The sequence below is a fragment of the Sinohyriopsis cumingii genome, chromosome 11 (genome assembly GCF_028554795.1).
Source record: "Sinohyriopsis cumingii isolate HCF-2022 chromosome 11, ASM2855479v2, whole genome shotgun sequence".
Taxonomy (NCBI): Eukaryota; Metazoa; Mollusca; class Bivalvia; order Unionida; family Unionidae; genus Sinohyriopsis; species Sinohyriopsis cumingii.
In genome coordinates this window covers 27354976-27372439 of record NC_142971.1, presented here as the reverse complement: position 1 = coordinate 27372439, position 17464 = coordinate 27354976, and the positions used below count along the sequence as shown (strand labels likewise).

Genomic DNA, 17464 nt, shown 5'->3' with positions numbered 1-17464 from the left:
CCATCTCTGTTAGTTACCTGGTTCAGAGCTCAAGCATCAGTTGACTTGCAAATCAAGAAACATGAACTGGGCATTCAAATTCCTACCACAGTCTGGTTAAGTAGCTGACCTATTAGGTTGCTTATAATGCAGGACCCAAGTGTCAGTAGACTTTTTTTTGGGGGGGGGTCAGGAATATCTGCCACTGACTTTTTGTAGGAGTTTCTATAAACATATTATTGTTCCACATAGGTATCTCAGCACTAGATAGAGACACTGCATTTCTGGGGATGTCAAACCCCTCATCAGTATGGATAGACTGGAAGTCCTTGTAATGATGCTTAACATTTAGTCTGGAATGTCATGGCAGTTGGCTTCATTTTGGATTTATTCTTGATGGCAATCTTCCAACAAGTAGAAACAGTTTATCCTCTCCCACCTTGACTTCAACTGGGCATGTGTGGGGGTCTGTCTCTCAAATAGCGTGTGTGATAACCATAGCTGCACAGCAAACACTGGCTAATGCCTTAACAGCAGTGACAAATCTTTAACTGGCAGAAAGAGATACAGTAATCTCCACTTATGCCTTTTTAAAGGACCACCGTAAAGCCAGGATTAGATCACACCCATTCTCATACAACCTCCATTTCGATAGAAAGGTGGAGAAAATATGCAAACCAGACAGCGAGGAAGCAAATCTCTCAATGACAATGCCTCAGAAACCATGGAGATATTTTCAAGGAACTAAGCAAAGAAATAGAGAGGACACCTCTAGGACACAACAGACACTAAACTAGTCTTACTGATTCGATGCATGTAGAAGGCCACAGTTCTGAAGAAATGTGGGTATGTGAGAAAGCTTGCCAGTAGCTTCTCGTGGGTCGGTGGTTCTTTCCGGGGTTTTACCAGGTTCTTCCTCCACCAATGATACTGGCCGCCATGTATAGTCTATCATGTGCTGAAAAATGGTGTTAAACCCCACAACAACAACAATAACAACAGTTCTGAAGAACAAATATGGACAAGAAGCAGAGAGCAGGGGATCATTCTCATCCCAGTTTTCCTCAATGGCAACCTCCTTACAACAAGAAATGACAAGATTCCTCATCCCCTACCTTCCTCCCTTATCAGATATCCTGGTGGGAGAATTTTTGCTATCGAGTGTGACAGAATTTGTTATGACATTCAGTGGACCTGGCATGTTGTTTCAGAGGGCCTCACTATCACTGTCCAGTGTCCTTTCAGTTAGAGACATCCACAAAGATCCATTCAATGCAGACACACTGCAGCAAGAAATGAGCAATCTTCTCCAGAAAAGGGTGGGGTGGGGTGGAGATCATTCGCAATGTAATATCACCACATTTTCTTTTAATACTCTTTCCAGTCACAAAGGCCAAAGGCTGTTTTGACTAGTCATAAACTTAGATGCTTTCATTTGTTTCATCTGCACACCATATTTCAAAATGTAAACACTAAGATCAGTTTTAAGTGCCATTCAGGATGGAGACTTTGTTATCGGTGTTGATCTGCAAGATGTTTATCAACATGTTCCAGTTCACAAGTAGTTCAGAAAGGTTCTGAGGTTTGTGGAATCTATCATGGGTGTTAACCTGGTTTGAATAAGGCACCATTTCAACTGCTTTTGAGAACTTCATTGGTTCACCTCTCATACAAAACCTGCTTACTATTTGTATTAGCTACAGCAGGCAGAATATGCCTTGTCAGTTAACCTGAATTTCTTAACTTTCCAACAGAATAGATTAGTGTCACTCATGATGGCACCTGGTTTCATTGCCAAGAACAGGTTTCCACACATGGACAATAAGTCTTTAGTGGTGAAACTTTTCTAGCCGGGACCCTTCAACTCGAGAATGTCTACATGTCCCAGTGAGAACTCTGAAATGGTGCCTGGAAAGAACCATGTTGGTGTGACAAGAATGACTGAGTCTATTCTTACTTCTGATATAGGAAAAGGACACTATCTTAGCACAGGCTCTACTGTGTTGTATAAGATGGGTTAACCATTCTGTATACAGAGGACTAACTCAAAGTAACATGAATTTGCTGTTCATTTTGGCACATGAAGTTAGGGAAGTTGCAACATTTTACTACATTCAATTCAATTCAAGGAATTGAATTCTAGCTGACATTATACAACCTGTGGGATAGGGGTCAGAGTAAACTCGGGGATCTTTCACCCCAGAATGATCAGTTAGACATGGTAATTTAGCATGATGATTTCCACTGGATTTTCAATAGCAAAAATGTTCTCTTTTCAAAAAACCTCATCTTATGGATGTCACTCTGTTTGACTGCTACATTAATGGCCATACAACATTTAGCTCTCATAGCCAGAATTGTTAGCTTGGAGGGGTGGATTTTGAAGGTAGTGGTGGTATTCCTTAGGTAATATGATCAGGTAAGTTATATGGAATAAAAAATTTTACTTATAAAAATTTGTTTTTTTTATATTTAATTTATCTACTTAATTTGCTTGAAGATATAAATGCATTATGAAGAGTTGGGCATTTTTGTCCATGTTACTGAGCTACGAAACAATTTAATGGAGGAGGGTTCTCAACTTTTAAGCATCTTGTTTCATGTGAGCAGTTAACTCTTGATCGACCAGAGAAATTTTGAGCCCCAATTTATATTATGCAGTATTTACATTTAGTTTGAAATCAAAGTAAATAGACTAGTATGAGAAAACTGTAGATAAAAAAACACACACACACACATCCACAGCTTTTTATTTTTTTTAAATGTTCATCTCTCACCAAGCAGAAAAATTTAAGATAGTGGCTTTGAGAAACTTGGTCATCATAAGTCTAACAGATGGGTTTGATTATATTATTTCTTTTTCTTCAGAATGGCACAGGAGGAAAGGAAGGATTTGTCAGTTTTCTGTGACCTGTATTTCAAGTACTGTGATAAAACATTTCATCTTGCAGTAGAGCATAGATATGCACATGAATATGGAGAAATTCCAATTCCAATGCCATCAGCACCTACAGGACCTAAATCTAAGCACCCAAAGTCAGCTAGAACTAAAATTCCTCCAAAAGAGGATACATATATGACTCCAAAAGAAATGTTTGAGAAAGCTCTGCAAAGTTCAACAAAACTCAGTGAAACCAAACTAATAGTGAATGTTACACAAGGAGAATGTGAGCAGTCTAATGTTCATAATGGAATGATAAATGGAGACAATGAGACAATTGTTTATGTACCAGTGCCTGTTAAATCTGAGACAAGTCTTGATAATAATGTACGAGTTCCAGCTAATGTTATGAAGAAGCAGCTGCTAAATCATTCTGAAAGGTAATATTGAAAGGTCTATTAATAATTACTGATGTGTTTAAAATGTATTGGCCATGACTTCAACAAAGATTGATAGTTACATCATTTTGAGAGCACAAATCCTTTTTGGATTCAAGTTCACATTGTAAATGGTATCCTTAGTCCTAAACAATGTTTAATATATAATATTATGTGATACATATAGAAGCTTTTGGTATTATTTATGATTTGAGTTTTTATTTTGAAATCTACTGTTGAGATTAGAGAAATATTGGTCTATAGACTAAACTCTTGTTATGGGACTTTCTTCTCTTTTTTTGATAGTTTTTTGTCTTCTGCTGTTTGAAGAGACTGTGTAAAGAGAATCAATATTTATGAATTTACAGAATTTTAAATTTAGCAATATGCTGTATTGATGAAATCTGACTATACCCTGTATTTTAAAATATTTTCTATTTCCTATTTTACAGTGTTTTGTTATTAAAACTGTATACATTATGTAAAAAGGGTTTTGGCAAACATATTTGGTTCTTTTTTCAAATTCATTGATTCTAGTTACTTTAAAACCATAAGAATATAATAAAATTATTTTATCATATCTATTGCTTTTCTGTAAAATAATACATGTAGTCCTGTTTAGTGAATTATGAAATTTGTCATTTACTCATTTTTTAAACACAGGAAACATTAGTAATGTGTAGAATATCATAAATATGACTGTGGTATTCACCAACAGTAAGTACTTCAAAGCAAAGTTTTTGCAGCTACTATATTTTTGGTTTACTAGGTTTCAAGAATTTGTGGGTATATAGTTTTGCAATTTGAGTTCTCAGGAACTCTGCAAAATTGAATGGCAAAAAGAAAGTAGGTGTGCAGTTAATGATAAATAAACTTTTGTTATCTCTCACTACCCTAGTGGCCAAGTTCAAGCAGCTATCAAAATCCAGTCAATGTGGAAAAGATACATGACCAGGAAAGAGACAGATATACACACCAGATTGTGGCTGGCTGCCATCAAAATACAGGCCTACTGGAGGGGGTACTGTGATAGAAAGAAGTGTGAAAGATTGAAAGAGGACAGAGATATGTATCCCAGAATGGACCCCAGTGTTTTGAAAAGGCTTAATGATGCAGCCACAAAAATACAGGTATGTCTTATTTGTCAGTAAGCTTTAACAAGAGTATCTTTTTTCCTCTCTATCCTAGGCATACAGAATGGAGGGTCCGATTTTTTAAACCACAATGATTTAATATCCATACATATTTGCATTTTTTTTGTAAATCTTGGAATGTTAGATAGAGTGATACAATTTTAGGTTTTGCATATTATGTAAATATGATGTTCAAAATATGAATACTTGTTTCTTTAAATTAGGTATTTCATTATGCAGAAATTTTAAGCTCATTAAACTGTGTGGTTTATGGCAGTGTTTCTCATATATATATATATATATATATATATATATATATATATATATATATATAATATATCTTCATATTTGTATAGCTATGTAATTATCTTAAATCCATATTTTTGTTAGAGAGATCAGTTGATTAATTAATGATATTTAGGTTCAGTTTAATTGTAGTTAACTGATAATGTTGTTGTCCTTTGTTAACACAGATATTTATATTGCAGTACCCAATTTCTGTATCCACTTAATAACAACAGAATTACTATTTTGAGATAAACTCAATTCACATTTTTGTTAGGGCCTTGCTAGATCTTGTTGATGGTGCACTATACTAATCACCTAATCTGTCCATCTGCTCATCCATAGTTTCATTTCTGCAAGATTAATTTATGAAGAATTGTTGGATTTTAACCAGATTTGGTTTAGAGCTTTATATTTATGAGATCTTGAAATATTTCAATATCAATTCCTGGTTTTCCATATCATTTATAGGAGTTATGGTTCCTGATGGTACTTAAAATCTTCATTTCCACAGCATAACTTTACCAAGGATTGATTGTTGGACTTCAGCCATATTTGCTGTGAAACTCTATATTGATGAGATCTAGCTTGGGTTCAGTTTCCAGCAGTGTGTGACATCATTGGCAGGAATTGCATACTTGATTGACCACTCTGGTGGCTTATTTGTTTGAGTTCCATTTCAGATGCGGTAGGTCATTGGTTCGATTCCTGGCCGAGTCATACCAAAGACTTACAAAAATGGTACTAACAGCTGCCTCGCTTGGCGCTCAGCATTAAGAGGTTAGTGTTAGGACTGGTTGGCCTGGTGTCAGGATAATGTGACGGGGTGGGGTATCATGCTACACGTCTGCGGCATGATGTCCCAGTGCTAGACATCACTATAAACTGTCAAACTGCAGACATCGTAGCGATATTACTGAAAAATTGTTAAAGCTACGTTAAAAATCCAGATCACACACATGCATACTTGATTGCACATCTGCTTGAGTTTGGTTTTAGTACAATAACTTTAGCAAGGATTGTTGGATTTTTCAACTAAAATTGGGTTTGCAAATTTATATTGATAAGACTTTCTATGAGTTAGATTGTCAGCATTCCACTTCATTCTTTACCAGAGTTATGGCCCCTGATTGTTGGTCCTCCTAACCTGGATTTTTGTATCATTGGTTTCTACTGCATACCTTCACTGAGGAATGTTGGATTTTGGTCAGATTTATCATACAGTTTTTTTTATTGATGGGACTGTCAGTGAGTTGGATTTTACAGAATTTCACAGCATAATTTATGGGAGTTAAGTCCCCTGATTACCAAAACATGTTCTTCTGTTCAAGGCCCTGCCAAGCTAATTGCAGTGAGCAGTGCACTTTGCAATGCAGATGCAACTTATAAAGTAGTTCTTGTTCTAATAATACTTTGATCAGTTTCAAACACTAATATTTTCAAGGCAGTATTAACAAGTTTTTACTGAGAAACCTGTTTTGGCAGAGTTATTCATTACCATTAAGTCATTAACTAGTGTTCATATACACCTCTTCCTTGATAACTCATGCACAACCAGGTCCAAAAACATAGACCGCATTATAAGTGAGGGCATGAGTTACTGAGGAACCTCCCCAAAATAATCCGCTAGACATCCAGAAAACAGCGGCAGTTGGAGGTGGGGTGGGAACTGCGCTGTTTAATGACTGAATTCTTGTTTTATAATCACATCGGGAATAATTGTCAATAAAGCGCTTTTCTTGATGAAGTTGTTTGTTATTCTGTATAAATTACATTTATTTTCAAAATGTCCAACATTTGAAAAACTGTTACATTATTCCAACTGGTTTCAACAACCTGCACGTGTATGTGAAACATTTGAGAATTACATCACTGCTTTTTGTTTTGTTGATTAGTCTGGTTCCCGGAGTGGTATGAGATAGTATTGTATGAAACAGGGAGTCTGCAAAGCAGGGAACTAGACTGAATGTTGATACACTACCAAACAAGATGCCTGTTTTGACACAAACAAACAACATTTATTTCATGATACATTAGTTTACATAAAAACTCAGTTTTATATTGTTCAGTTAGTAAAATATTGGTGCCATGAAGTAATTATGAAACTTCTTATCATCATTGAAGATATCTCTATGTGCCAGTTCAGAAATTCTCTGAAACTTGTTTTCCCCACAATGGTCCATATCTGTGAAACAAAGCTCTTTATTTAATGAAGTATTCATTTCACTTGGTTGCCATTCTATCATTGATCACAGCTATGATTGAGTAGGTTAGTTTTTGGTTGCCGTTCTATCATTGATCACTGCTGTGATTGAGTAGGTTATTTTCGGTAGCCATTCTATCATTGATCACAGCTATGATTGAGTAGGTTAGTTTTTGGTTGCTATTCTATCATTGATCACAGCTATGATTGAGTAGGTTATTTTTGGTTGCCATTCTATCACTGATGAACAGCTATGATTGAGTAGGTTATTTTTGGTTGCCATTCTATCATTGATCACAACTATGATTGAGTAGGTTATTTTTGGTTGCCATTCTATCATTGGTCACAGCTATGATTGAGTAGGTTAGTTTTGGGTAGTTTAATTAGAAAATATACAAATAACATTTATAAAAGTGTTTGATTGATCAACTGAAGTGAGTTATCCTAACATATGACAAAGGCCTCTAGATCTTAAGCATGTAGGATTTGCATGATTTTTAACTTTTTTTAAAATCCACCTCCTTTATATGATTCAAAAGACGTAATTAACATGATAATGCAAAGGAGGCCAGCTTTTAATTCACTGAAACCATACAACAAATACTTCCACTAGTCAGGTATCAAAACACAGTTGGCACCTAATTATTATAGGTTCTCAGAGAAATGCTCATGAGCATAGCTATTACGGTAGATTGACACATTTTACATTTAATTACAAGAGGAAACATTGCATTTATGATGACTACACTTAAAAGGAACTAAAAGATAGAACTAGAAGATGAATTTAACTCGATAAAAAATCATTTAATTGGTATTTATTTATTAAAGTACTGCCTCCACTAGGCGTGACATTTTCATTGATCAGTGTACAAAGAATGTCTTTTGGAAAGAAAATGTACAAATTATATGACTTCATATTAAAAGTTGATATTTCATAATGTTGATTAAAATTTCCAGGTCCTGTCTACTGTTTTTGACGATAAAATGAGTGATATATCAAAGTTTCCCTTACCAATTTTGATCATGATTTTCTTTTAAGTTCCACAACAAGGGATACATTTTTTGGTATTTTCTGGTTTTAAAAATGGGATCCATGCCTGACCCCACATTATTAGCGGGTTTGTGAGCTATCAGGGCATGAGTTATCGAGGGAGTGGTGTACATGCTTACAAAAGATGAGAGTATTTAAGATTCTGTCAGTCTATCAATGGATCTATCAGTAGCAAAGTTCTTTCATTTATAAGTTTTGCGCATTAGTCCACCAAATTGTAAGGTTGATAAATCTTGCTTGAATATTTCCTTTTTGCCTTCCTTCAAATTGGGCTTAATACAACTAGAAATAAAATTTTTGTATCACTGCTGCATTCATGGAAAGAGAGACAGAGACACAGAAAGAAAGAGTCTGAGTGTGTTTGTATTGGAGTTGACTCTGAGTGTATGTTTATACTGGAGCTGACTCTGAGTGTATGTTTATACTAGAGCTGAATCAGAGTGTATGTTTATACTGGAGTTGACTTAGAGTGTATGTTTATACTGGTGCTGACTGAGTGTGTGTTTATTCTGGAGTGTATGTTTATACTGAAGCTGACTCAGAGTGTATGTTTATACTATAGTTGACTAGGAGTGTATGTTTATATTGAAGCTGACTCAGAGTGTGTGTTTATATTGGAGCTGACTCAGAGTGTATGTTTATATTGGAGCTGACTCGGAGTGTATGTTTATACTGTAGTTGACGAAAAGTGTTTGTTTATACTGAAGCTGTCTCAAAGTGTATGTTTATACTGGAGCTGACTCAGAGTGTCAGTTTATACTGGAATTGACTCAGAGTGTATGTTTATACTGGAGTTGACTTGCACAAAGACTTTTCATCTGCACAAAGTAACATTTTAATTTAGTGATTTTTACATCTATTTGTTCTGACTGTGTCTTTTATTTTTATTCTTTTTAAACTGAAGGCAATATGGCGAGGCTACCACTTGCGGAGCAGACTTCATGCTGCCCTGGAATATGCCCATTTTGATGATGATGATGACCTGGACTTTCAGGAGGTTAACCTTGATGAATTTGTAAACAAGGTAAATTACATTTATATATTGTTTCATCAGAAGTTGTGCATTAAAAATTTTATGGCATTCATTTTCCTTAAATTGCTAGTAAAACCTTTCTGAAAATTGTAATATCAAGATAAACAGAGAGTGTAGTTTCTTTGCACCCGCTCATCCATAATTTGTCACTGTTATACATGTGCTCTATTTTATTAGAGCATAGCATATATTTAAAAGGTATTAAAATGTTCAGGTCAGTGTTGCCATGTAGAATACAGTGAGTAGAATTTCTGTAAGTTTTAAATGTACATTATTCATAAGATTATGTTTGTGGGAGATTAAAATTTCTGTAAATAGAATTTCAACTTCCACATCCACCTTTGTTAACATCATCATCATTGTTGTCATCATCATCATCATGATGTCTTTGCAGGCTATGTATTTTTCCATGGGTGCAGTGAAAATTCTATGATAGAATATTTACCCCATGTTGAATATTGTTTAGAATTTTCACCCTTTAGTGAAAATTTTATTCTGTAAAAATTCCATAAGACATTAGGTATGTATGTATCACATTATTTATTTCATGATATGTCCAGGGTGGCAGCCTAATAAATTTGTCAAAAAGTAGGGGTGCACTTATTATCAGATGTAGGAAAATATTTGCCAGAATATTTTGATCAAATGGAGTAGGCTAATCATTGAGTATGGGCCTATTGTCAGATAAATTTGGTAATTCTTATTTTTAGGATCTTCTTGCAGATGATTGGAAACCTCCTGACACCCCTCAACTTCCAGCCAAGTAAGAAATCCATCAACAATCTTACACATGTGCTGATTCCAAATTAAATTTATGAGGCCAGTTGATTAATTTCAGTCTTGCTTTAGCCTTGGCAAGAAAATGATCCAAATTACTCAACAAGTTTAGAAATTTCATTTCAAATGAGCTCACTTGTAATATTCTATTTATCACATGACAAAAATACTGATTGTATTCTATAAAACTAAAAACTAAAGTAGTGCAATAACTTTAAAGCATATTTGAATGCCATGGGCATTATGCATTTGGTATTTACAGTACCATGACATCATTTGTCATGTCATGAGGTATTACTACCCACATGCAAGATAGAAAAATATGATATGGATTTGTAAACCTAAACAATACATTGATCATATGATCAAAATATATATTATTCATCACATGACATCCATAATATGACATTTCATAAATCATATACATAATTTCAATAGTGCACAGGTTTAATATACCATAATGCCACATAGTTCATATACAATATGTCCCAGGTGTTCATAATCATACCTCCAACAAGAAATGTGGATTTTGTCCTTTGTTCAGATGTCTACAGCTCCAGTGGCCTAGTGGTTAGAGTATCTGCCTTGGATGCGGGAGGTTGCAAGGTTAAAATCCAGCTGAGTCATACCAAATACTTATGAAAATGGTACTAGTAGCTGCCTTGCTTGGCACTCAATCATAAGAGGTTAGTGTTAGGACTGGTTAGCCTGGTGTCGGGATGCTGTGACTGGATGGGATATCATGTTATATGTCTGCGTCACGATGCCCCATTACTAGACATCAGTATAAACTGCCACACTGCAGACATCATAGCGATATGACTGAAAAATTGTTAAAGCTAAATTAAAAATCCAAATCACACACACACTGTTCAGGTGAATCTTGCAGTTGTTCTCATTTCATTGGAAATTTCAGAATCTTGTTGAGTAATTTTATGGTTTTGCATGTCAAGGCAAGCCAAAAAAAAAAAAAAAATTCCACATTTTTTCATTAGTTGGATAGGAAAAAAGGGCTCATTTAAGGTTCTGTTTGTATCTCTGTTAGAGCAGACATAATTGTATGAGTAAGAGTAAATATAAAAATTTGGCTATCAGATCTATGTGTGAGACTGCATTTTACTAGTATAGATCATAAATGATTATGCTGAGTAAATTGGTGATGTATCTAATTGTGCATTTAATGTACTTTCTAATTACAGGTATTAGTTAAATATAAAAGCTTTGATAATCCTACTTTATCTTGTCAGAAGTGCTGACTTTGCTAACAATATGATAAATCCTGCTATATCTTGTCAGAAGTGTTGATTTTACTAACACTATGGTAAATCCTACTATATCTTGTCAGAAGTGTTGACTTTGGTAACGGTATGATAAATCATACTATATCTTGTTAGAAGTGTTGACTTTGCTAACAATATAATAAATCCTCCTATATCTTGTCAGAAATATTGACTTTGCTAATGACATAATAAATCCTACTATATTTTGGCATTACGGTTGACTTTGCTAATGCTATGATACTTTGATAAAAACTACTATATCTTGTCAGAAGTGCTGACTTTGCTAACACAATGGTAAATCCTACTATTTTCTGCCTATACCACCCTCCTCCTAGTACAAAAAACAAGCTGGCTGACTCCTTCTTTTTGGAGCAGTTTCCAACACTATGAAAATTTGATAGGTGGCCTCCTGATTATTCTTGGAGATTTCAACTTTCACTTTGACTGTCCCAGAAACTCAAATACATCAAAACTCATAGATTCCATTAATGTTTTCAACCTCAAACAGTCAGTTAACCACCCCACCCATAAACATGGTCACATTGTGGAGTGGATTCTTCATAGACCTGATGATAACATTCTACAGTCCTCCCTGGTATCCCATGATCTTGCATCAGATCACCTCTGCACTATATGCCATCTTGACGTATCAGTCCCTAACCCTCCACCTTTATCTGCTACTAAGAGAAACCTCCGTGTGATAAATAGAACCAAACTAATGCACGACATCCAAGCAAACCTAACAACTTGCTTACCTACTACCGCAGAACAACTTGATAACTGTCTGCGTTCATTGCCTGACAAATATGCCCTAGCTACCAAGTGCAGAGTATCAATTCAAAAGTGTTCTCCATGGTATAGCAGTGTTAGGGACCAGCTTCGCACTGCTAAAAGAGACTAAAAGAGACCATCGTAAAGCTGAGAGGCTCTGGCTTTCCACCAGACTCACTATTCATAAGCAAATCTATGAAGTCCCTAAGAAGAATGTCACAAATATGGTCCATACAGCAAAATCAGGCGACTACACTACTAAGATCATGGAAAGTTCCAGCTGCAAAGAGCTCTTCGAGATTACTAACAAGCTAATGTCAAGGAACAAATCCAACGACCTTCTCTCCAGTCGACCTTCCGGACATGTTTGTAAATTTCTTCCGTGACAAAGTACAAACCATTAGAGATAAGCTTGACACCACAATTTCAATTGACTCGTCATCACCATACAGTTGGGATACAGAATTTGAGCGGCAACCATTAGCAGCATTTGAACCTGTCTCTATGGATTTCGTACATACAATCCTGATGAAGAGTGCACCAAAGTCACATGAACTTGATCCAATTCCAACATCACTGCTGCTTGAGTGCTTAGATCCAGTAGTGCCTTCACTAACTGATGTTATTAATACCTCTCTCTCATCTGGGAAATTCCTATAGTTTTTCAAAACTGCCATTGTAAAGCCTCTGCTGAAGAAACCAACACTAGACCATAATGATTTAAAGAACTACCGCCCAGTTTCTGATCTCCCATTCATATCAAAAATCTTAGAAAAGGTTGTTCTATCCCAGCATGTATCTCATCTGAATTCAAACAGTCTTTTTAGTAATGTACAATCTGCATATCGCCCTTGCCACAGTACTGAAACTACTCTTCTAAAAGTAGTTAATGACATTCTCTCTGCATTGGATAGCGGAAAGATTACATTCCTCACCCTTCTTGATTTGTCTGCAGCATTTGACACAATAGACCATGATATATTACTTCACCGTCTCCAGCATGTATTCAGCATTCATGATACAGCTTTACTGTTTTCAAGTCCTACTTGGTCAACAGGACACAAATTGTATCTGCAAATGGAATACACTCCAGCCCAGTTCGTCTATGTTGTGGTGTTCCACAGGGGTCAGTTCTTGGACCTGTTCTCTTCATTATGTACACTCAGTCACTCTCAAGTGTCATAGATGATCATCCAGTGTCTCACCAATGGTACGCTGATGACACCCAATTATACAAATCTAGCCACCCAACTGAAGTTGATACTACCATCCAAGGTGTAGATAGGTGCATTTCTGATGTGAAATCATGGATAACATGTAACAAGCTGCAGATGAATGATGATAAATCTGAGGCCATTCTGATCACAACACAAAGACTTTCTCATTGACATCCTTTACCTCAAACAATAAATATCAGCAACACCAACAATAAATTCACACAATCAGTACAAAACCTAGGTGTTACTCTGGACAGTACTCTCACATTGCACCAACATGTCATGAACATATGCAAGGCTGCATATCTTGAGCTGAGACAAGGCTGCATATCTTGAGCTGAGACAAGGATGCATATCTTGAGCTGAGACACATCAGCTCAATTCGCAAATATCTTTCAGTTGATGTCACTAAAACACTTGTGTGTTCATTAGTAATTTCAAGACTGAACTATTGTAACTCAGTTATGTCTGGTTCATCTAAATATCTACTCCAGAAACTTCAAAAAATTCAAAACACAGCTGCTCGGATCATACTTAGAGTACCCTACACTGGCTATCCATTTGATCCAGAATCAAACACAAAATTTGTTCTCTGTTCTACGTTTCACTGTCGGACTCTAGTCTAACATACCTATCCGATCTCACCCATGTGTATACACCAGCAAGATACCTACACTCCTCTTCTGACAATCTTATACTCATTATTCCCACTATGATAACAAAGTCATATGGACAGCGTTCTTTTGCATACCAGGGCCCAGTAATGTGGAATGAATTGCCCACTGAACTTAGACACAAAGACACAGTGATCACATTCAAGAGGGCTCTCAAAACTCACTTATTTCAACTGCAAGAGCAAACTTAAAGACCTAATAATGTTTCCTACCTGAAATATTCTCAGCATGTTTTTTATTTTTTAATGTTTTTCTAATTTCATGGTGTTTGTTTTTGTAATAATATTATTATATTTTTTTTATCTTATAAGTGTTGTCTAATGTTGTAAAGCGCTTAGAGCTTCTAAAGATTAGGCGCTATACAAAGTCCTCATTATTTTTATTACTGTATCTTATCAGAAGTGTTGACTTTACTAACACTATGGTAAATCCTACTATATCTTGTCATAAGTGTTAACTTTGGTAACGGTATGATAATCTTGTAAGAAGTGCTGACTTTCCTAACACTATGATAAATCCTCCTATATTTTGTCAGAAGTGCTGACTTTCCTAACACTATCGTAAATCCTACTATATCTTGTCAGAAGTGTTGACTTTGCTAACGGTATGATAAATCCTCCTATATCTTGTCAGAAGTGCTGACTTTGTTAACACTATGGTAAATCATACTATATCTTGTCAGAAATGTTAACGATATGATAAATCCTCCTATATAAATTCGACCGTTAATTTAGATAACCTAATTCAAATCCCTATTAATTCATCAACCTTTGTGTCAACTATCCAAGATACCTTTGCGTATTGCATTATTCAATGCCCAGTCAGTAGGACCACCGGAAAAGCACACAGAAATAGTTAATTTTATCAACAACCAGAATATTTACATCTTTTTCCTGACAGAAACACTGCTAAAAACATCAGGCAATGAGCCCAAGTGTGCGGATCTAACACCCATTGGTTACTGCATCAAGTCGTTCCCCCGTAACTTTCGCAGAGGTGGAATTGCTGTCATCACAAAGAACTCCATGATCAAACATCTTAACCACACCACAACATTCAATTTCGACCACACATCAATTGAACTAGTCCAAACCACACTCACACTGGAGCAAAGGTCAGTCCATTTTTTCTGCCTATACCACCTCCTCCTAGTAGAAAAAACAAGCTGGCTGAATCTCTCTTTTTGGAGCAGTTTCCGAATCTCCTGTGGAAATTCGATAGGTGGCAACCTGATTATTCTTGGAGATTTCAACTTTCACTTTGACTGTCCCGGAAACCCAAACACATCAAAACTCCTAGATTCCATTAATGTTTTCAACCTCAAACAGTCAGTTAACCAACCCACACATAAACATGGTCACATTTTAGAGTGGATTCTTCATAGACCTGATGATAACATTCTACAGTCCTCCCTGGTATCCCATGATCTTGCATCAGATCACCTCTGCATTATATGCCATCTTGACGTATCAGTCCCTAACCCTCCACCTTTATCTGCTACTAAGAGAAACCTCCGTGTGATAAATAGAACCAAACTAATGCACAACATCCAAGCAAACCTAACAACTTGCTTACCTCTTACAGCAGAACAACTTGATATCTGGCTGTGTTCATTGCTCGACAAACATGCCCCAGCTACCAAGTGCAGAGTATCAATTCAAAAGTGTTCTCCATGGTATAGCAGTGTTAGGGACCAGCTTCACACTGCTAGAAGAGACTGCCGTAAAGCTGAGAGGCTTTGGCTTTCCACCAGACTCACTATTCATAAGCAAATCTATGAAGCCGTTAAGAAAAATGTCACAAATATAGTCCATGCAGCGAAATCAACCCACTACACTAGTAAGATCATGGAAAGTTCCAGCTGCAAAGAGCTCTTCAAAATTACTAACAAGCTAATGTCAAGGAACAAATCTACACCAATTCCAACTGCCTCCTCTCCAGTCGACCTTCCAGACATGTTTGCAAATTTCTTCCGTGACAAAGTACAATCCTGATGAAGAGTTCACCAAAGCCATGTGAACTTGATCCAACTCCAACATCGCTCTTGCTTGAGTGCTTAGATCCAGTATTGCCTTCACTAACTGATGTTATTAATACCTCTCTCTCATCTGGGGAATTCCCATCATTTTTCAGAACTGCCGTTGTAAAAGCCTCTACTGAAGAAACCAACACTAGACCATAATGATTTAAAGAACTACCGCCCAGTTTCTAATCTCCCATTCATATCAAAAATCTTAGAAAAGGTCGTTCTATCCCAGCATGTATCTCATCTGAATTCAAACAGTCTTTTTAGTAATGTACAATCTGCATATCACCCTTGCCACAGTACTGAAACTACTCTTCTAAAAGTAGTTAATGACATTCTCTCTGCGTTAGATAGTGGAAAGATTACAGTCCTCATCCTCCTTAATTTGTCTGCAGCATTTGACACAATAGACCATGATATATTCTTTCACCATCTCCAGCATGTATTTGGCATTCATGATACAGCCTTACTGTGGTTCAGGTCCTACTTGGTCAACAGGACACAGATTGTATCTGCAAATGGAATACACTCCAGCCCAGTTGATCTGTGTTGTGGTGTTCCACAGGGGTCTATTCTTGGACCTATTCTCTTCATTCTATACACTCAGTCAATCTCAAATGTCATAGATCATCATCCATTGTCTCACTAATTGTTGACACCCTGACACCCAAATATACAAATCTAGCCACCCAACTGAAATTGATGCTACCATCCAAGGTGTAGATAGGTGCATTTCTGATGTGAAATCATGGATGACATGTAACAAGCTGCAGATGAATGATGATAAAACTGAGGCCATTCTGATCACAACACAAAGTCAGAAGTGTTGACTTTGCTAACAGTATGATAAATCCTCCTATATCTTGTCAGAAGTGCTGACTTTGCTAACTCTATGGTAAATCCTAATATATCTTGTCAGAAGTGTTTGACTTTACTAATGGTATGATAAATCCTCTTATATTTTGTCATTGGTGTTGACCTTGCTAATGGTATGATACTTTGATAAAAACTACTATATCATGTCAGAAGTGTTGACTTTGCTAGCATTTTGGTAAATCTTACTATATCTTGTCAGAAGTGTTGACTTTGCTAACATTTTGATACTTTGATAAAAACTACTATAGCTTGTCATTTTGCTAATGCTATGATACTTTGATAAAAACTAGTATATCTTGTTAGAATTTGATATACTTGTATATCATCACCAGATGGTGTGTCACATACCACAGTGATCTAGGCTGAATATGGTATCCTTCCATCACCATTTTTCTTCTGCTTGATGACTTTAAAGCTGCTTGAGATTAAGGGATACAACTTAGTGTACATCATCATTACAAGATGTGTTGTGTACCAAATTAGAGGTGCTATCTTCAAGATCAAAGCCACTGCTCAGTATTTTTGTTTATGATCACACTTTTTCCCCTGCTCTGCAACTTTAGAGCTCTTTGAGATTAAAGAATGTTACTTTGTATGTATATATGTCAGTATTAGCAGGTGTGTTATGTATTACATTGTGGGTCTTTCTTCTAGGTCTTATTTGTTGAATTTTTCCATTACACTTTCCATTCCATTGTGAAATTTTAAAGCAAGTTGAAATGAAGGGATGAAATTGGGTATATGTCATCAATAAATGGCATCTTTTCTACCACATTAGGGGTCCATGATCTTCAAGGTCAGTATTTTAAGGTTTCTTTTTTCCTTGTGTTTTATATCATAA

The 17464-nt window shown here is 36.1% G+C and overlaps 1 protein-coding gene across 4 annotated transcripts in view; it reads left to right on the top strand.

Moving 5' to 3' along the window:
- LOC149787815 (leucine-rich repeat- and IQ domain-containing protein 1-like) overlaps positions 1–17464 on the top strand; it is a 160288-nt gene that overhangs the window by 95486 nt on the left and 47338 nt on the right. For all 4 annotated transcript variants that reach the window (XR_016424108.1, XM_089974026.1, XM_089974028.1 and 1 more), the window contains exons 21-24: positions 2848–3300; positions 4196–4427; positions 8874–8993; positions 9713–9765. Coding sequence is in view for 3 of the 4 variants with exons in the window: in XM_089974026.1 (XP_089830152.1) it covers positions 2848–3300; positions 4196–4427; positions 8874–8993; positions 9713–9765 (858 nt within the window). In the remaining variant the exon portion in view is untranslated. The remainder of the gene's footprint in view (positions 1–2847; positions 3301–4195; positions 4428–8873; positions 8994–9712; positions 9766–17464) is intronic.